A 21,934-nucleotide genomic window follows, 5' to 3' on the forward strand; every position below is an offset into this window, starting at 1 on the left:
CAATGTTCGGACGACGGTAATCCACCACATATTCAATCCTGTTTAAAAGTAGAGCAGTCCCTCGGTGTCAATGAACTATGTTGAAGTGATTTCATTCAACGCAACATCACTGCAATTATGATTAGACTCCTCTCATGTCTGCTATCTTAATGCTAACATGCAATGGGAAACGCCATAAGTGTGCTAATGAAAATTAGCGTCGCTGTTGCAGCCATTTGATGCTATCAAGGAAGAGTTACTTCAGCACAAACTCGGCACGAACACGTACAAAATGAACAATTGAGTGAGCTGTCAAATTGATCAAATTAAGAGCATTGATCAGATCCCGTCTGTTGTGATTGGTCATTGATGGAGAAAATTTTAGGGGGGGGGGAACTGCAGCTGCGGCTTCATTTCCTCTCGCCAACGGGTTTGTATCATTTTCTCAAATCAAGTCTGCACATGCGCAGGAAGTGGCTGGACTTGTCCATTGCATGAGAAGGCAGAGGGGGATCAATAGAGAAATTGGTGTGTTTTTAAGCGCGGGAATGAAGACTAAAACGTGATGAATCATATTTGCTGAGCTGTTTAGAGGGCACCGGCATTGGCTTGTGTTTTGCCAAACGGTCGTCCGAATTCGTGAGGCAAAAATGCTTTCTGCTCAGAAAAAAATTCAAAGTGTAACACACACATTTGAAAGAGGAACTTTGGTGCACGCAACTTTTTTTTCCCCCAATATGTTTCAGTAAAAAAGTGGAGCCAACAGGTTCTCGAGCCTTTGACAGGCCAGTTTTGAAGTGTGTGGTGGGGGGGGGGGGGGGGGGGGGTTGAGCCCGGGGTGCATTCGTAAAAATCCAATTTCCGTCAGACTGCCTTACAGTAGTGCTCTGGGAATCTTTAGATTCATCCGGGCACGGATCACAGAGTGCTTCATTACCTTTGAGCTGCGTGCTGTGCAGGCTTAGCCGGGGATAAAGAAAAAGGCACTCCCTTAATCTGTTTATAATCCGCCGTTTTACTGGGGGGGGGGCAGAAAGGAAGATGAGGGCTAAATTATCCAAAAAGAAAAAAAAAGGAGAAGAAGCAGATCATGGCCGCACTTTCATAGAATAAGGAGTTTGCAAGACAGGGACTGGAGAAAGTTTGCGGGGGGGGGGGGGGCTTGGGTCAGATTAGACCCAAAGAACATTAAGTGTCAAATGAGGAATTACAGTTCCATGATTGGCTGTTTACATCCACTTGAATGCAATTTTATATCCACACAGACGGTTTACACACACACACACACACACACACACACACACACACACACACACACACACACACACACACACACACACACACACGACTTCAAACGAGGGATATTCACGGCTGATTGAAACTGCTTTTAAATACAAAAGCACCAAAAGTTAATAGTCAATTATCGAATCACAACATTGACTGAACTGTTTAATTTAATTTGGTTTCATTTTAACATTTGTGACATTTTCAACAGCATTATTATGTTGACGATAGTGATAAAGAAATATGTTGACCTGTATTTTGAAAAAGATTAGGGTATGTTTTTAAATTGTTTTTTTTTTTTAAATTGTGATTATCATCTTTTGAAACTCGCTTAAATGACCAAATATGGTTTTTGGGGGGGGGGGGGGGAGACATTTTTCTTCAAGGTGATAACTACATCGCAATCAAAATGCTCCCCAGAAATATTTTGTCCTGTTTAAAATAAATAAATAAAACCGATACTTGAGCAGTTCCGATACTTGAGCAGTTGCTTATAAAATTGGCAGAAAATGTCTTTTCTCGTAGTCTTGTTTCCCTGTTTGGATGAGTGTGCACGTTGAACAAATACAGTGGTCACGGTCACGTATGATTTTTGTCAGGCGTTATCTCTAGCACCTTGTCTTGCCACGTTGCATCCATTTTCTGAACTGAAGACGCGATCAAAAAAGAAATCATGCGTCGATGGCCACAAAGCAGCATCACGTTGCGCTTCCATAGTGGAAAAGTATTTGCGGTTAACATCTATGTTTCTGTCTGCTGACCACAACCCCCCCCCCCCCCCCCCCGCCCCCCCGCCCCCCCTCCGCGCCCTCATTGTGTGCATCCTGTGTAGGCATGTGTATGGAGGAGGTTTGTGTATGTGTGGGGGTAGGACGAAGTTTGTAGGTGGGGGGTGGCCTGGCCCCCACACAGTGGACCTTTGTGAAACCCAGCCACACTGAATGGACTCTTTTTACACTTGTGTAAACCTCGGGTTTGGGAGGGTACAGGGGGCAGTGAGACCCCGCCTCTTTGAACTCTGACCCTAACCCTTGACCTGTTCAGGATTCTGGTCTGGAAGTGCTTTTTTTTTTTTTTTTTTTTTGCAAGCCATGTGCTTGCAGTCCGAGTCCAAAATGAACGCAAGAAACTTTGTGGTTGAAAAGTGTCCCGAAATCTGATCATGTGACCTTATTCCACGCTGCACTGAATTCTCTTTATCAGACAGCCCATTTGATCAGAGGAAGCCAGCATCCTGAGATGTTGAAGGCACAAAACAAACCCAAAACATTTTTTGTCAAAATATGACACAGGCCATTATTTTTAGAGGGTGTCAATATTGTATTTTACGACCTACTATATTTATCTACTGCAATTTGGAACATGACAAGAAGCCATGCTTGAAAAGAAAAGGCCACATACATTTTTAAAAAAGGGAATTTTTGTCCGACTGTTGCAGTAAATGTTTGTATGAAAAAAAATAGGCAACCTCGGGTTCGTAACCTTGACACATCATACACGTAAGCAGCATTGTAAACCGAGGGCTACCTGTATTACTTGCAAGCGAGCCCTCCATGGGGGGTGCGATGTTGTGGACATTAAATGTGACTTTCCCTCTGCTGACCCATTCACATGTTTGACCACATGCACACAACAAGTGGTTAAGCGCGCTCTCGGTTAATGGGTGAAATGGCCATGTTGACCCAAGGGTCTGATTCATCCGCTGCCTGTTGACTTTTTCATTTCAAGCTGGCAGCTGTAACCTCTCAGGACAAACGCACCTTGAAAGAATCGCTCGGATCAATACCGCTGTTGTCCCGGCAAACTGGGAGTGCCTGCTCAGTTCCAGGTGAACGCTACCTATCTTGACCCGTGACTCTGCGACCACTCCTTAAAGACACAGAGAGAATGGCTAGCGGTAATTATACGTGTGTGTGTGTGTGTGCTTGCCAGCCAATCGCAGGGCACACAGAGACCAACAACCATCCGTGCTCACACTCACACCGAAGGACAATTTTAAAATGTTCCATTAACCTGCCATGCATGTTTTTGGAACGTGGGAGGAAACCGGAGTGCCCGGAGAAAACCCGCGCAGGCCCGGGGAGAACATACAAACTCCACACAGGAAGGCCGGAGCTGGAATCGAACTTGGTGCTTCTGCACTGTGAGGCCGACACGCTAACCACTTGTCCACTGGGCCGCCGATCCCTAACTTTTTGGAGATAAAAAAAATATATATATTACAACTGTCAAAGGTGAAGCATCAAACGTGGGTATAAATTAAAATTCCTTCAAGCCCTAAAGAATGACAGCAGATTTAAGCCGTTAGTCCGAGGTAGGTCATCCTTACCGTGTGGTCGGAGATCAATGCTCTCCCATGTCGAACCAAAGTGGATGAGGCCCACATTGACCCGACCCGTCGCAAGCATTTCACTGTACAGCAACAACAGTCGCTCCTGTGGGATCGCCATCCACATTCCCTGTCTGTGGGAAGTACGTGGGCAACGGCTGGGGAAATGAATGGAAATGCCGGTAAGCTGTTCTAGCCAGTGGCGTGTTAAAAAAAAAAGAAAAAAAAGTGCGGCATCCACCTGAAAGCGGGCATCATTCTTGTATAGAACCTCGGATGCAGGTTGTATATTGACAGTGAGTGGCAAAATACCGGCAAGGTTTGGTACTCCATAGATGGAGCGAGAGAGTGAGAAATTGTCACCATCTACCCCTCATTTAAGAAAAAAAATGACCCATCACCATGCATTTGAACTCTTTAACTTTCCTCCATCATAAGATGTGAAGCATCAAATGCGTGACAGTCTAACAGTGACATGTTAAAAAAAAAAAGCGCAAAAAAACGATGAGGTGATCTTCAAAGCTCCTCCATTTGGCTCCAGTGTGAGCGTATTTGTCTACCTGTGTTCAATTTCGCCGGCTTTGATTTGCTCCATCCTTTTCTTGAAGCGCCGCCTAATAGCCTCTTTCCCTGCTCGGGAGATTGCATGGACACGTCGGAAGGGGCGAAAAGCCCCCGCAGATAGAGGCCGTTTAGCGCGCCGCCTGCGTACTGGAATTAATCTGGCATCGCCGTAATGAGTCAGGGAAGGCCCGGGAGGTGAGATGGGGGCTGATGGAGCTGGCGGAATGCATCCCAAAAAAAAAAAAAAAGAAAAAAAAAGAGAAAATGTGTTGTTTGTTGATTTCCGCAATGCAATTTGAAATAGTTCAAGTTGTAAAATCAGGACATGTACCCAGCCATTTTTTTCATCATAATTTAGTGCAGAAAAAATCCCCACATAAAAGCTGGACCGCAGTCTTCTTTTTGCTTCATGGACATTGTGCACAGCGCACTGACCCACTTAACACATATGCACTAAGATCCTTTTTTTTTGTTTTTTTAAGGGTGGTGGGGGGGGAGCCACTCTTTTCTCTCAGCTTGAATTTTGGAGCATGAAGGAGAGTCAATTCCTTCCGCAGTGCATCGCCGTGTTAGCATTGGCATCGTGTAGCATCTTCCTGTCTCATCATCATCATAACAACATCGCCACAGCATACAGGAAGGCACCTCCGTGACACAAAGCTTGCTTGGCCTTCCGCCGCGAGCGCTCGTGCAGATTGACTGAATCCCAGCGAATGAACAAACAATTGAAATAAATGCATCCATTCAAATTTAGCCTTTCTGGGACAGCGGTTGCTACAGTGGCCAGCGTATTAGGTTGCAGGTTATCACGTGATGATGCTACAAAGTAACCGCAAATGTCGCCGTTGCAGAAGCTAAATCAGGATTGAAAAAAAAAAAAAAGAAAAGCAAAGTTTGGGAGCGGCGCCATCTGTAGTATGCTTGAGCTGCCTTTCATCCTACGTGAAGAAAAGAGCCACTTCACCTCCTGCTACACGCGAAAAAGAAGGAACGCAGCGGAGCGCAGTGAACAAAACTCACCGAGTCCTCTTCCGTCTATTTTCCTTTCAACTTTTCAGATTTTTAACATATGCAGTCTTTACGGGCCCCAACTTACAATTTACCAACTCGTGCTACTGCCTTGCCTTCAGATCAAAGAAACACATTCAGCTGTGCTAGGATCGTGTGTCCATAGTGCGCAAGCAGTGGAGCAATGGCTGAGCACACAAGTAATCACCTTACAGTCTTCCCAGGACCAACTGGGCTCGCTCGCCGAAGGAGGAGGAGGAGGAGGGCCGCTGGCGGCTAATCCGTTAGCGCATCTCTTCCCTTTCTCTCGCCAAGCTTCCTCCGGGCCAGCGTCAAACAACTGCCGTAGCAAATGCCAAGATTACAACCCCATCGTACATGTTTAGATTAAGAACCGACAATTTAGATGACAATATGCACGCTTGCTTTAATTACCAGCGGACGATAATGCCTCCAAATGAGGTTCCGCAGTGGCTCTAGAATGGTTCCCTTGGGTACGCCTTCAATAAATGTCACACAAAGAATTAGCATCAAAGTCTCTGCCTCTGCGCGACGTGTTTCTTTTCGGTCAAAGCTAGCTTTTGATGCATTTTGGTCGGTAAGCTCTGTTTTTGCTGTAACCAATTCCTCTTCGACGGCTGATTGTCAACAAACGGAAAAAAAAACTTGAAACTGAATGAACAGCGACTGGGTTAAATGTTACAGCAGCAGTCCTGTAAGACGACAAAAATATTGGGCATTTGAGACTGCACTGTAAATGCAGTTGTAAAACTACATTCAACTGTGTGTCCGTTTTTCATAGGTAACGCACAACCTCTCTCGACTTGATACATTTTTAAAAAAAATTATTTTTACCTTGGTGGATGATCAGTAGCCCGCAGTGCCTTTCGGACAATGTGTGATCTTTTGTGATTAAAACGCGGCGCACAATCAAGCGTTTTGTCGCTCTCGGCTTATTCATCCGGGATGCTTGAAGTGATCTGAGGAAAACCCATCCGCTGGAAAATCAACAAGAACAAAAAAAAATTAAAAAGATAAATAGATCACTTTTTTGGAGTCAGATGGTGTTTGGTAGTAATTGCAGCTGTTTCATGTTGGTTACCTGCCGTGCGGACCCGCTCGGCCGCCCCGCGTTCTCTTGTCTGTTCCTGGGCCAGGCGAACCTGGTGGGCAACAATGCTGGCAGCTGCGGCTGCAAGCTGTGAGCTGAAGCTTTTCCTTTAGCTGCAGGGTTTTTTTCATGTGTGTTCCCGCTTAAGAAGTGATGTGGGAAGTTATTTCTTTGAAGGAGACCGCACCCTACCCTTTTGCATCTGCAATCAAAAACCCAAAGTAGCATCAAACACAGGTTGGAAAACGCCAAAATAAACAGCAAAACAACAGTAGAGAGGAAAATTAAATTCAAGTGAGCCTTTCTTTGACATTTAGCACTGTTTGTTAGCATGAAGCTAAACAAGCTGCGTGGTTGTTTTATACCCTTTGTCACACTGCATCGATTGAACGGCCATTGTGCTGCCCCTTCTGGTATGCCCGAGTTCGCCACCTGGGGGCAGTATAAAATACACAGACATCACTGAGGCTCGTCAACTCCTCTTAGCTCCTCAGTGCAGCGCTAATAGGAGTCGTTCTTCGGAGAGGATAAGGAATATATGACGGTGATGACTGTTCCATGTGCGCGAACACGTATTGCTGCTCTGTTTGTTGTGGTTATAGCACCACAACAAAGAGGCGTGAGGATTACATAAATGTCATTTATCCACTGGAAAATGTATTGTTTGTATGTGTGTGTTTTGGTGATGGCTGGCATATGTTGTGGAAAAAAAAAATCGGAGTGTTCCACAAAGGAATGTTTGGCCGCTTGAATAAAGAAAAAAGAAGCGGCCTGGAAAACGACAAAATAAACCCAACGGAATCTGCTTCATCAAATTCCGAGTGCACTGCAGCTGTCATTGGGGTGCAGATCGTATCCATTAAATGCACACTGGGAGGTTTGGTGTCTCTCATTCTGCTTTATCGACACGGCCATGTTTGCGGTTTTGCCGAGTCATCCGGTGCCAATGAGTCTTCAAAGACGCTCATCATGTGCTTTGCGGGATCACATCAACAATGAGAATCATCAGAATATTACAGCGGAATTTGTTTTAAATGGAGTCAAAAAAAAGCTTGATGAAAGGCACCCATTTGTCTGCCATTTCACTTTTCAGCAAAGCCTTTGCGGGCATTCGGGTGAAAAAAGGTCCAGCGAGCCTGATGTGGTTCGACACTAAATTGTGCACTCCCATGTGCCAGGTCTCTAAAACAAACAAAAAAAAACAACAACTGCAACAAAACCTTCTAAACATTGTGTGAATGTAAACAATAAAAAGTAGTAAAATGTAAAAAAAAAAAAAGCGATAACACTGGCAATGTGACATTAATAACGGGAATATGTAATCTAAAAATATAATTAATAATATTTATGAGTAAGGGTTAGGTTCAGCAATGGGTGGAACTTTTCTGCAGCGTCATACGTGGTAACATTTGTATGTGACTTTTTTTTTTTAATGAAAATGTCAAAAAAAACTTTTTTTTAAACCAGTGTCAAAAATACAGTTCGGGACACACAAAGCCACCTCTGATTAAAATTTGCAGTTGATCAGTGTAATTACAAAACGGATAGAAACATATATGTTCAAAATAAAAAACTAAAAAAATCATTGGACCATGAAATAAAATGATTGAATAGTTGAAATGTAAACATATGAGGAATAAATAAAAACCAAGCAGCTACATACAACATGTGAAGAAAAAACATTTCATGAAAAACTGGCACCACTTGGCTTCGCTGATAGTGTGGAAACCTGCTTTTGATTGGACACAATCCTGATTTAATTATTTTATTTATATTTATTTCCTTTTTTTTTTTTTTTAAATGAGGGGCTGGCAAGTCATATTCCAGGCCTCCGCATGGCCAACAGGCGGCGGAACAGCAAAACAACACTTCATAAAAAGCACCAGCGACAGCAAAACACGTGTTTCAAAAGTTGCGTATTGTTGTTGTTGTTTTTTTTTTTTTTTGCGCACCATATCGCCCTCAGAGGTCTGAAACCCCCCCAATTTGAAATCACAGACGACTACTTTTTAAAAAGTCTCCCGCAGCATCTTAATGTCAGAAAACCCCCCAAGCACGTGGGCCTGCCTTGTCCGCCGGTTCGCTTATCTGCGCGGAGGATCAGTTTCGGACCACACTGGACCATTGTTTGGGCCAGTTTGGGGAGGGGGTCTGTAAAGAACTCCGCTAATCTGCTGTGTGCAGAGGTGGAGGTTGGTGGCAAATAAAGACAAAAAGGGAAGGAAGAATACAACTGAAATCTGATTACTTTTCACAACGTCTGAAGACGGGACAACACCAACAGGGCTTTTATTAGTAACGTTGACACCAGAGAGTGATACAGTGTGTGTGTGTTAGTGTGCCTGCATGACAACGTGCTGAATTTCCAATTACTAGAAACACCTCATTATCTAAAGGCAGCAGATATTTCGATGCAACGCTCGAGACACGCATTATCCATGTTAGATTGGATTAGTCTGCCATCTTTTGGAAACACTGGGTATTACGTCTTAAAAATCATCGTCCATATTGATTTGAACAACGCCCGACGCTACTTAACTAAACACAAAAAAATTGGGTGCAGCTCGTATCAGATTAGCATATGAGTTGTGGCTCTATAAAGTTTATTTTTCATATGATTTGGTTTTGGGATTAAAATGTACTCTGAGAGAAATTAGGAATCTGCTGCCTCCTGGTGGTCAGCAAGTATAATTACACAACAAAGACAATCTGTTGATTTATTTTGCTCACATGAAAAAAAAAGCTATTTCACGATGAGTAATAAAAATAAGCACCTAAAATAAAATGTCATTGTGAATAAATCACGAAGAATGTAATTAATTCAGTTAGATTAAAAATAAATCCTAAAAAAACTTTTTTTAATAATTTATTTTCTTGAATTCATTCTGTGACTGAATTCGAAGCATAAATGTCATATGTTCATTTTTTTACATGGAATGGAATGTACCTAATTTAACAACAATGAATTGAATGAAGATTTTTAAAAATAATTTTCCGATATCATGAAAATAATAATATAGTACAAATAGTACATATATTCATATATATATATATATATATATATATATAACACTTCAACTTGATTAAATAATAATTTGATAAATTGAGTATTATGTACCAGTTAATTTTCCAAAACAAAAGCACTAAATGTCATGTGTTGAAAAACTACTGAAAAACAGCATCATTTGCAAAGATGAATCATCAACAATATTTTTTGTCCTTTTTTTTCTTCATGTTCTTTTTATTTCTTTCAATGACATTTCAGAGCTTATGTGAAGCGAAAATGAGACACTCGGCAGACAAATGACAAGGCTTGGCTATAACCAAGACGATGAATACAAACACTAAAATCAAGCCTGGCTGCAATGATAATAATATTTTACTCTACTTTGTTTTTGCGTGCCGGCCTTTGTGGGTCAAAAGGAGATGATTAAAACATCCCCCCACCCCCAGAGCGAGAGAGAGAGAGGGAAAAAAGAGGGAATATGAGACCTGAGCAGAAAGTAGCAAAGCATCTTGGTCCTGTTCAGAGTCAATAAGTTGACCCAATGTACTTTTATTTTAGGGTCTGAAAGCCTGTCAAAGGTCATTTTTGTACTAATTTACCTTTTCACTATTACAGGTGCATTGAAAACATTAGAATATGGAAGAAAACCTTCACTGATGTCAGTAGATCAATTCAAAAAGTGAAGCTCGTATTATGTGGAGCAAATTTTTATTCTGTAAAATTACACTTTTTTTTTGGAAACAGTGAATTTTGGTGTTTTCCTTCACAGTAAGCTATAATCATCAAAATTACTTTTAAAATTTGTGAAATTATTCACCCTGTATACATTTTTTAAAAATCCTATCCCGTTATCCATGGATCTGCAGTTATTTGCAGAAAAAAAACATTGATGCAATGGGTCAATTATTTGTTGATTTGAACTATTGGAATAAAGTGATTTTGCCACAATATTGTAATTTATTCAGATGCACCTGTAAGTGTAAGGCAATAAATGTATGGACGGAGCAAAAAAAAAAAAAAAAAAAAAAAAAAAAAAAAAAAAGCCCTGAAGGAATTCGCCTTCCTTCGACGTAGGACAGTGTCAAGAACCCATCACATATACAAGATGCATGTATTCTGAAATATTATAATTATGTCAACAAATATTAAATTAAAAAAAGATAATTCAAAAAAAAAAGATGGCGGGGAAACGGGAATGGACGTAACTGTTGTCGTATTCAAAGGCACTGTGTCGTTTCCAGTTTGCTCACGTCTAATGAGTGTGTACCGCATGGCTATGTATGCTAACAATGCTAATTCCATGAAGGGGGGGGGAGAGAAAAGCCACAAGGGACTCGCACATTCACAGTTGCAGTCTGAAAAGGAGCAACTCTACAAAAAAAAAAAGAGAGCAACGAGATCACACTCATTTACAAAAGAAAAAAGCGTTTTCTTACAAGGCAAAATGTGTGGAGTGCGAAAACTCGAAATAGGCTCAATAGCTCGTTTAATATTGCGGCTAAGCTAACAGGGATTGCCCACCAACTCAGTTGGCAGCCAATTCACAAATCTGGCGACATGTTTTGCTGCTGTCGACCAGAATCTCAAATCTCAGTCATTTTTTTCTGGTTCCCAAATTCTTCTCTTTTCCCCTTTTTTTTCTTTTCTGTGCGCTTGTTCAAAATTATGCTGGCTAGCTTTTGTTGATCATCAATACTAATTGTTAATATGACAAAATGCATTTTTAAAAAAACATGACAACAAACAATTAGCAAATTTTGCCACGTGACAACCACATATCTCCAAATTGTTCTTTTTCTCATCCAAACACAATAACACAATTTTCCTTTTGGTGGTTGTTCCACCCCCCCGCCCACATTTTATTTGAATTGAAAATGTGTTAGTTTGTTTTGGATACCGTGACCTCTTTTTTGTTTATTTTGTGTCTTTTATTTGCAATTAAATAGTAAGCAGCTGGAGAAATGTTGTTCTTTCCTTTTCTGAAAAACGATTCATTTTTGTTTTCAGGCTAAATTTTCCAAAAAGTTTCGTAACAGATTATTTAGCAAGTGGTTTTCAATCAGGGAAAATTGTTAGTGGCTTTTGAAAAAAACACAAAATTCTTCATATGCGTTTATAGTTTTCCCAAGTTAGCAAGACATTTATAACGGGCCAGAAGATATACCCGAAGCAAATCTGAGTTTGGTGGTCGAGGCCAATGGAATAAAAATGATGTAAATGGGGGAAAAAAAAACTGTCGTAAAAATCCAACGCCAGAAACTGAATGGAGAGTGTCATTGTAAAAGGTTTTGCGTATCTTTTTTTTTTTTTTTTTAAAGGATCATATGATGTTGAAATTCTTGAAAAGAAATCATATAATAACATTATCACAATAAGAACCCAATGACAGCAACATGTACAGAAATACAGTAACTTTGCAAAAAAAAACAACCCAAAAAACCCGAAACAACCCCCCCCCGGCCCCCTCCCAAAAAACTGGTATGCTAAATCTTAATGACTAAATCCGAAAAAAAAAGGAAAAAAAAACTAAAGAGGCAATAATGTACATGAATTCATGAACAACAACAAAAGGGCAATAGGAGCCACAATCCCAAGTCACACAAATGATGTAAATACAGCAAAGCTTTTTTTGTTTTGTTTTTCTTCTTTTTTTCTTTTTCGTGAAGGCTCTCGTCAGTGAAAATAAAGCTACAGTCCGACACGGTCAAATAATATCGACTCTTGTTGGTCTTTGTGGTGGTGCGACGGAGCGTAGCAGGGCCATGCAGAGAAGAAAAATTGAAAAGTAAACGTACGTGGAAAAAACGCAGAATAGCTGGACGCCAAAGTTGCAATTTGACGAAATTTAGGTTGTAATATTACAAGGGGGAAAACAATTGGCTTCGTCTTTTTCTTTATGTGAACGCAAAAAATCAAAATGATGAAACGTCTTCATGTTACTTTTTTTTTCGGAGACATGAGATTTTTTTTTCCCATTTAAAATTGTGATTTCCCTTGAACAGTGATGATTTCTTTTCTTTAGATACCTCACATTATTTTTGTGAATTTTTTTCCCGTAAAACGGCAACTTCCTCACTGTGATATTCCAACTGTTTAAATGTCATTGAAAAAAAAACTTTTTCCATCGCCACAATTTTTTAAATAACGACCGTCACGTGCAACTATTTTCCGCATTCGCATACATTTTTTTATTTTTTTCTTGTTGAATGGTGACTTTTTTTTTTTTTAGGACACCTAACGTACTTTTGTAAAATTGTCACTATTTTCTGATATTATGTCTTATTTATTGCGAAATTACAACTTCACTATAGCAAAATTCGGACATTTTTCTTGTAAATTGACGACAACTTTCTCGTGACATGACAACTTCAGTCTCGCAAAATGACAACTTTCTCGTGAAATGACGACTTTGTTCTTGTAACACGATGCCTTTTTTTTTACTCACGGTATTACAACTTGTACAATGATTTTATTCCTGTAACATTAAAAACAGTTTTGTTTTGTTTTTTTTAAAACTTTTTGACGATTTTGTTTCCCCACTCCCATTTCAGCGCGGCCCTCACACGCATCGTTGCGAGAAGGCAGTTGCCTCGAAAGGTTTCTTTTTAAAAAGTGACCGATTGTAAGGCATGTTGCATCAAAGTCTTTCCGTATTGTTGGTCCCAAGACACCAAAAAAGACGAGATGCCCCGTTTTCATTACTGCTTGACCGTTTCGCTTTTCCGTTGGGACGGCAGGCTCGCCGTGTAAAAATTGTCGAGATTTCAGTGACTGTGACCCAAAAACCCAGCCCCCCCCCCCCAACCCTCAAAACCAACCCCGACCCTCTCGACCTTCCCAATTACGCTTTGCTCTCATTGCCGTTGGTCTGGGGCGCCTCGTTGGGGACCGTCTTCACCTCGACGGCGGTGTTGTTGGCCTCCGTCTTGACGTCGTCCTTCGTTTTTTTGCTGCGAGGGCGGAACACAAGCAAGGCTCCTGTTAGCTTTTGAGGGAAATTGCCACCCCCCACCCTCCTTTTGGAAGCGTGTATCACACATAATGGGATCACCCCGCCGATCCCGCGGGCATGCATCGGAATGACAGCGTACGGGTGTCGCGGTCGCCGCGACAGCCGGCGTGCAAATGAAGACACGGGAGACACAATGAAAGCAAAAAAGAGCTGACCCACAACAAAAAAAGCACACGCACACGCATACAAGAGGATTAGCAGGCCGTCTGGAGCCAGACGCCGTTACAACGCCGTAGTTGTTAGCGTACGCTTGGAGAAAAGCTAAAAATAACAGCTGACGTGGGAGTCTGTCAGACTAGAAGGGGAGGGGGGGGGGTGAAAAATAAGGTTAGGATACTCTGTTGGGAATATTGTGTCTCGAAAATAGCTTGAAAGGGACCTATAAATATAAGTCTTTAAAATTAATTGGTAGCACTTGTGTCATTCAATGTTTTTTATTCTTTTTTTTTTTGTTATTTTGATACAGGAAAGAAAAGATTTACGCTTCACAAAGGGTTTCTAACGATAAAACGCTTCCACAACGTACTATAGTGTCATCTACGATAAGAGTGGATATACGATTTTCCATTTGATTGTTTGACATTTAATGCCCTGAAACCGTTATTCATAAAAATCCGTCCCGCAATTAGTGCGGTGCAATTAGCATAGCGTCACTAGCGCGCGCACAGTAGCGTAAGTTAGCATTTCAACATAAATTCAAGCAAATGTCACGAAATTTCAGCGTGTTAAAAATTTGGCTCATTGACGCGTTCCAAAAGAATCAATAGGAAACAAAACTGTACTTAAGCTACAACACCCTTATGAACAAGTTACGAGAAACAAAAGCATGAAGTCACGAAGGGTTTCTAGCTATTCTTAGCAGGCAAACAGAAGATGTGAAGTAGCGGCGGGTTAGTCAATGACGTTGCACACAAACAGTTCGGGGGTGGAGCTGGCGAGCGAGGTGGTGAATGATGACGCTTCTGCACCGCTAGCATCCCGAATGCTAATTTATGCCACACAAGGATATTCAAGAAAACTCAATTCTTTTTGCATTACTTTTGGTACGAATATGATGAAATGATCATGAAAAATGTCCCCACCAAAAGTAACACACCCTTCGAAAAACTTCAAATGTTGAGGTTGCAACAAACTGTTTTTCATAAGTAGTGTCTATTTCTTTTGTCTTTTTTGTACTAATTCTGATGAGAGGCTAAAGCTAGCTTGCAACACCTTAACTTTGGATAAAAAAAAAAAATTCTTGAGAATTCACATTTCAAGATGGATATTTCATGAGTTAAAGCAATTCATGTATTAAAAATATATTAAAATATTTTACTAATTACTATTGGCAATCAATTCAATTACATACCGTATTTTAAAAACCATGATAAACCCGAGAATTTTGAGAGATCAAAATGTGCCTTTTTTTTCACCATGCATGCATTGTTTGGCATTATTTTGTATTAAATCCAAAATGATCATAACTGGCAAATGACCCCCCAAAAACGACATTTTAATTAATAATAATAATGATAATAATAATAATACATTTTATTTATAAGCGCCTTTCAAGACACCCAAGGACACTTTGCAATAACCAAAAACACAAAACAATACGGGTTGAGCAGCGGCAGCCAAAACGCGCCAGCGTTCACTCAACCCGGAAGTCAGAAAGCCTATTCATTACTTTTTGTTCACAATTAGACTTAATTCTGCACCTTAAATTGAAGCTCGACTAATCTTAGAGCTTGAATAATTCTGGAACATCAATTTGACAAATTTACTTTGCAAATGACTGAAATAATACATTCGTTCTCATTACAACTGGGCTGAATTTTCCTTTTATAATTCTCTTTTTGAGGCACTGGGATACTACCGGTGCAGAAGACACGGATGTGGAAGTGCAAACGTTCATACTCATTTTGGGGGTGCGTGGTGGCATCTGTGCACAGGGTGTGAGGTGCGTCCTTAATCGGGCCGTCTACTTGACTTTTGGGGCTCTCGGGGGCCTCGGATTGCTTCTGCGGCCGCTCGCCGTTCGCCCTGATTGGCTCTGTGACGGGTTTGGCGTTAGGAGCGTCGCTCAGGTCAACCAGAGGGCCAACGTTGGGTTGGCTTTCGACCGTGCTCGACTGTGCGGCGGGGCTGCTTTTCAGAGGGTGGTCTTTGGCGGGGGTGGGGGGGTGGGCCGGGCTGATCTGCGCCGCGCTAAAGCTCTCTGCGACCGAATTAGTCGCATTGGAGTGGAGCGCGCTTACCAGCGGGGTGGCAGCGTTGGACCTGTTTTTGTTTGGGGGAGGGAGGGGGGGGGGTCATGGAGGCGGTTTGAAGTGAGGGACGGTAGCACCAGCAGAAAGGTGAGGGGGAGAATTTAAAGAAAGGGGGGTGGGGGGGGGGGGGAGGAGGTAGAATTAAGGCTGAGTGAGCGCGACTGTGCTGCAGTCAAGCAGAAAAATCTCAACAAGCCAAATGTCAGCAACACAAAACAAGCTTCAAAACAACGATAAACTTGTTTGTCATAACACCTCTGAATTTGAAAAGTAAATAAATAAATAGCAAAAAAGATCAGGGTTTTTGGGGCATCACTTTTTAAAATTTATTTAACTAAATTCTGGAAACAACTAGCACTATTAAATGACATAAGCTACTTTTTTTTTATTAATAATATATTCCTGAAGTTTATTCCTTCCATTTTATTTATTTCATTTTTAAAAATAAATTAATAATCATTATAATGTCAAATATTTTTAATGAATAAAAGTGGATTATGCAATTTATATTTTTGTCCAAAAGAAATCAAAGCATCCTGGATTTTGAGCTAAATTTGGATTTGGGAGAAAAAAAAAACCCAAGAAAAATAAAAAGCAGATTTCACCTGCTTTTGCATTACTTTTTTTTCCACAATGCTCCTAAATTCTGTTCAGGAAATGCTAGGAAGTCTAACTTTGGACACCGAGGCTAACTTGAACTTAAATAATTAAAAATACATTACGTTTTGGACTCCGCTCAACTAACTACTGTTGAGAACAAGCAGTACAAAACGATGAGGACAAAAAAAATAAAATAAAAATACAATTCAGGAATTTGAAGAAATGAAGCAAATAACCCAAATACAGTATGTCTAGCAGAGCTAGCTAGTTATTTCTCTCTCTCTAGCTAGCTCGCTAGCTAGACAGATAGATTGGTGCTACGTTTTCCTGACTGTGGTAAGAAGACAAGCATTCCAATAAGACGACGTTAGTTCTCACTCAGGTTCTGTCAGAGGCGTGGTCTCATTGGGCTCCGCGGGTCCCACTCCTTCCTGGTTCTGTGTTGGCTCCTCCTCCGTTCTCACCTCAACAATGGGCTCCTTGGACTCATCCTTCCTGTTAATACAAGACACCAGAGCAGGTGAGGCTATTCCTATTTCATATCGAACGTGTCTAAAACAGGTGCTTATTTTTGGGGTTTTTTTGCGCAGGGAGAATTTTCAGGACTCACGTGAAGTTGGCCTTGCCCTCCTCCATGTCCTTGCTCTTGGATCCCGGACCGGCTTTCCCGCAGAAGTTGACGGCAATGCACATGAGAAGGCCGCACTTGTTGAGGAAGTAGCAAGTGACGTCCACGGCCACCAGCAGCGCGAAAAAGACCACGATGAGGATGCCCACGATGGCGCCCGTGCTCAGGCCAGAGCCTGAGGCGCCTGGAAATGTGACAACCACAGGAAGGTAGGAAAGGAGTGGTTAGAAATGATGCAGAGTATTGAGCATGCTATGATGCCAACTGAAAAAAACAAAACAAAAAAACCCTCACACACATACACACTTGCTGTCGACTGATTATGACATCACAGTTGCTCAGGTGAGCCGTGATTGGTCGTTACCTGGGTCCTCAGCAAATGTGATTTTCATTTTCAGTCAACAGAAAATGGCAAAATGGCCGCCCCCTGAGATGATGGATTTTGTAGCTTAACTCATGTTTCACAAACACAGTATTAAACAGAATGTTTAGACTACTGGAGGCGTACGGAACATATTTAGGAAAAGAATAATTTGGGGTTGACTTCTCGTTTAACTAAAGAACACAGTCGTTTATGTAACATCAGTACGTACATGCGAGATGAATTAGATGCTTTATGATCCTCTGTGAAGTGCCTTGCTGCCATCATGTGGCATGTATGGGCAATTACAAAACCCTTTCGAGGAGGTCGGTGTCGATTATTCACCAAATCTTGCGATTAGCGCGGGTTCATCCTGTTTCCAATGTGCCTTGAAGATCGCTGGCGTTGTGGTGTCCTATGGTTTACATGGCCGTAGGACCCCCACCTACGGTGGTGTCACGATGAGTGATAACACCTCTTTTCCATTTTTGCCGCAAATACATTTTCCGGAAACACACGCTCAATTGATTTCTAATTGGACGTCTTCCTCTCCCCGGCGAGCACGCCGGGGACGCAGTTTCCACCGCCTGGTAAACACACGTTTGCCTCCCCACCCACCCCGCCGCTTCATTTACATTTTAACAGACGCAATAAATCATCCGGCGTGCATTCAGAAAAGGGGGTGGGGGGGGGGTGTAACACTCGGGTGTTGTCACGAAACAACAGGAGCATAAATCAAGGTAGTGTCACGACGGACGGTGCAGTCATTTCTACTCATGGGGTTTGACAGCCAGCAGCGCTGTGAGCGGCGCGTGATAAGGCTCCTCTACACTGACAACCAGATCCCTTTATGAAAAAAAAAAGTAATCAATAAAGCACTAAGATGACGGTGTTACATGACTAGACGACGTCTTCGAGTGACAGCTAATGATTTTGCCTTCACTGCTTATCCAGGTAGCCTGGCAAACTGCTTTGACATCCCTTTGGACCCCCCCCCCCCCCCCCCCGACCCCCCACAGCACCTTTTCCAATATGAAAACGTTAATTTAACAACTGCAGAAAATTGATTTGATAAACGGTACAAGTTGAGTCAGGAGCCCTGGTCACGCAATTAATTAAATCGGTACCACTAGCTCGGATGAGGCTAGTAGCAATGTCGATGAATTCAAAATGAGACCAAAGAGAAAAAATAATAATAATCTGCCGATCCTGAAGGTTTAAGAAAGTCATTTTAAACCAAAAAGTTGAACCTTTCCGTGTGCTGACGCGCCAGTGTAGGCTACACTCCGATACGTTTGAATGAGGTCGGTGAATATGGCTCTGTAAAAAAGATAAAGTGCTACATAAGAACACGCCGTTTAGCATTGAGATCAAATTGGATTTTTCATTTCATGGACAATGACGTGTTTTTGGGCAAAGGTATACTGAGTAACACATTCGAGTTGATTCATCCGTATATGAAGAACGAATGCAGATCTTTGGTGAGAGTTCCGGTGTGGTTTAAAACCCTTAATAAAAAAATCAAAAAACTATTTCCTGACTGATAGCATTCCGTTTACGAATATGACACATCCCTCAGGATTCTGATAGGCTACTCGCTATCGCTTCGCCACCGAGTGAGCGCTTTATCCGGGAATGAATCGAAGCGAAGTTTCCAATTCGGAAAAGAGAAAAGTAGAAGTTCGGTGTATGGAAAGACAGCATGACGGAATGATAAATGAGTGACTGCAGAAAGAGGCGGCGGCGGCGGCTGGGAGGACGTCAGGCGACTTTCCAGGAGGACCTGAGCCACGCGACGTCCTCTCACCGATGAAGGAGACCTGGAGAGAGGACAGACAGGTTTGGACACGGAGAGGGAAAACAACTCACATGTAGAAAGACGGAAGGACAAAGACGGAAGACAAAAGTCCCAAACGCTGATGACGCCGAGCTAAGTTTGTCTTCCAGGATGACTCGAGATGATGCCGCGTTGGGATCGTTTGGGTGAGAGAATAAGGATTAGTGTATTCTTATTATCTTGTGTTACCTGAAAGAACCACTAAATTAAATGTTGGAACTGCAAAAGCTTCAAGCATTTTACTTTTATTTCTTAACCCAGTACACCACATCTGTTGAGCACAATTCAGTTGTATTTAACTTCAGTACAATTGCATTTTATCTTGCATAATGGCTTAATTTACATACAGCATACAGTATGTTGAAGTGATCCATATTTGGATTTTTTTCCTTTTTTTTTATGATGTTCTACCACTTTTTATCCAAAATGTTAAATTGTCATTTGGAAAAACGAGTTGGCACGGACTTAAGTAACTACAAGTGGAAACAGACTTTCATTGTGTGATTTGACTCGATTTAACATATTCCAGTCGAGACATTACAAACAAAAGGTTTGCGGGAGGGTTAACAGCCCGTTTTCGTTTGGAGGCCCGAGTCGCCTTGCCCACATGGCGTGACAACCGGATAATTGTTCTTTTACACCGATTTTGATTTCCCGCATCAAACCGTTGTCAGTTTTGGGCGACGGCGGGCATCTGAGAACCCAGGCGCTAAATGATTGATGAGCATCCAGAGGGAAGCAGATGCCCGAGTCCCCCCGTTCATTAGCGGGTGCCATGTTTTAATTAGCGAGGCTGAGGAAACAATCACCGGGCGCATCTGTTTGATTAAAGGAAAATGTACACGGGCTTCGCCAGCGCTCAATTGTCACACTCAGTTTTGTATGGCGTGCCCTCATGCAGCTAATTGCTTGTCGGCATAACCCCCCTGGGGGGGGGGGAGGATAATAAAATAAATACATGAAAATAATGCTTTTCTCCATGGCCTAGCCTCCAAATGTTAATTAAACTTTGGGGCCAAGTTCCGCCCACATCAGGTGGCATAGACAAAAAAATATATATATTGGGCATGGGTCCTGGAGACTTTTCCGTGCAATGTGTAATGATGGACCACCCGATTGGGTGTCGATCGATAATATTGGAGCTTGGGCAGTTTTTTTAAACTTTACATAGGTCACGACTAGTTTACGTAAAAATTTGGTTCATAGTGTGCATAATACATACAGCCCCCAAACCCCGACCCCCCCGAGATCTGTGATTCTCTTAACCAACATATTACTAGCCTCATTACATAATTGCTAAGGGCATTTTTAACCTATTGTAACTTAAAGCTGGAGGGTGTAAGTTTGTCGCCCCCCGATGGTGGAACACCGCACTACAACAAGAGAACTATTGCTTTGAAATAGACGAATGAACCTTTACTTTCGATTTGGATTCTCAGTAATTCACAAAAATTGAATCAAGCCAACTGGACTCTTGTCTGTTGAATTTGTTGTTTTCTGAAAACTTTTAAATATAACTTAGGCAGCTATGCACTGAGCCTAATGGTATGCTAGGTTGTAGCCATTTGTCGAGGGCATGTTTAAAAAAAAAACCCAAACAAACAAACAAACAAAAAACTTTGTCATTGACGTCAGTGACTTTGACGGACAGGTTCTGCACACCAGCTAACAAAATCACTTCGGTGAAAGAAAACCAGACACACTTTATTTCCACCCCAACGACGGTTACATTGAAACACACACAGATATGCAATTACAAAAATGTCTTCAAACCAAAATGATGCTCTTTTTAATAGTGACGCACGTAATTGTTCTCCCCGCCTTTCAGGACATTTCTCCTGCTTTCTGGTATAAAGACGACTGAAAATAATGGCCAATTTCAGTCCGAAAAGATTATGTACAGTACACACAAAACATGATCATTTCACTTTTTTTTTCCTCCCCCATCTCTTCTATCTTTTCAAGGCATTTACTTGAAAATATTTCTGATGCCAAGTGGCGAGGAAAGTGCTTTGAATTCATTTAATGTTCCAATTTGGAAGTGGAGTGCCTCGCCTGCTTTTAACACATTCATAATGCTCGACCGGTGGGCCAGGGAGGCGGAGCATATTTGTGAATAATCAGATTGGGGGGGGCACTTCATGCTCTCTTCATGGCCAAGAGAAGAAGAAGAAAGAAAGAAAGCCTCCTTTTGTTTGTGTTTTTTAAACCTAGGTCGAGCTATTGCAGACACACAATCACGCGATTCTCAAGTTCACACTAAGGCATTATGAATGTGTTATTCCGAACAAAACGCCACCCGAGATCCGACTTGTGACATAAATGCATCTAGGGATGGGCATGACGGTACAAAGGGGGAAATGATCCACCAATTCATGGACGAATAGCTTCAAAACAAACATTTCGGAAAGGAGGTTGACACGAGCGGCCATTTTGTGGCGGCAGATCAACTTCTCATCAACAATCGACGGGATTCCTAACGATCAAGAAATTGATGATGCCCATCCCTAACTTGTATCCCTCCTTTAGACCAGGGGTGTCCAAAATGTTTTCCACCGAGGTTAGTGGACAGAAAAAAAAATCTCAAGATGCCACTTTAATATTCTTGAGCAATTTAACATTTTATCCACATAATATTATTCATCTTTTTATGTCAGATCAAAATGTTTTCATTCTATCCAGAAAAAAATTAAGGAATTGGCCTCACTGTTTCAACACTGGTCAACAGAAAATATTAATCAGAGATCCCTAAATGTATTTTTGATGCGGAATTTTTTTTAAGCCTTTTGTTTTTTTTTTCCCCAGCGCGTTTTTATTTTTATCCTACAAAAGCTTGCGCAACACGGATTTTACCATGTGTATATTGTAGCTAATTCCACATGTTTTTGAATCAAACCTTTAATTCATAAATATATTACATATTATATTTTTGATATGATAGTGCTATTATTATAGAGAGAAA

At 41.6% G+C, this 21,934-nt stretch overlaps 1 protein-coding gene across 5 annotated transcripts in view; it reads right to left on the minus strand.

The window, feature by feature from the left end:
* Positions 1–9,495: 9,495 nt before the first annotated feature.
* Positions 9,496–21,934, minus strand: part of ncam1a (neural cell adhesion molecule 1a) — a 146,970-nt gene continuing 134,531 nt past the window's right edge. For 2 of the 5 annotated variants that reach the window (XM_086130666.1, XM_086130667.1), the window contains 4 exons: positions 16,757–16,958; positions 16,525–16,641; positions 15,194–15,556; positions 9,496–13,232 (listed from right to left, as the gene is read on the minus strand). In XM_086130666.1, the coding sequence (XP_085986792.1) occupies positions 13,124–13,232; positions 15,194–15,556; positions 16,525–16,641; positions 16,757–16,958 (791 nt within the window). In that variant the 3' untranslated portion in view covers positions 9,496–13,123. Of the gene's footprint in view, positions 13,233–15,193; positions 15,557–16,520; positions 16,642–16,756; positions 16,959–21,934 lie in introns of those variants that run through there. The other 3 variants (XM_086130668.1, XM_086130669.1, XM_086130671.1) reach the window with 2 other exon arrangements.

The sequence above is a fragment of the Hippocampus guttulatus genome, chromosome 15 (assembly GCF_054856545.1).
Source record: "Hippocampus guttulatus isolate MCC_2025c chromosome 15, RoL_Hgut_1.0, whole genome shotgun sequence".
NCBI classification, from domain to species: domain Eukaryota; kingdom Metazoa; phylum Chordata; class Actinopteri; order Syngnathiformes; family Syngnathidae; genus Hippocampus; species Hippocampus guttulatus.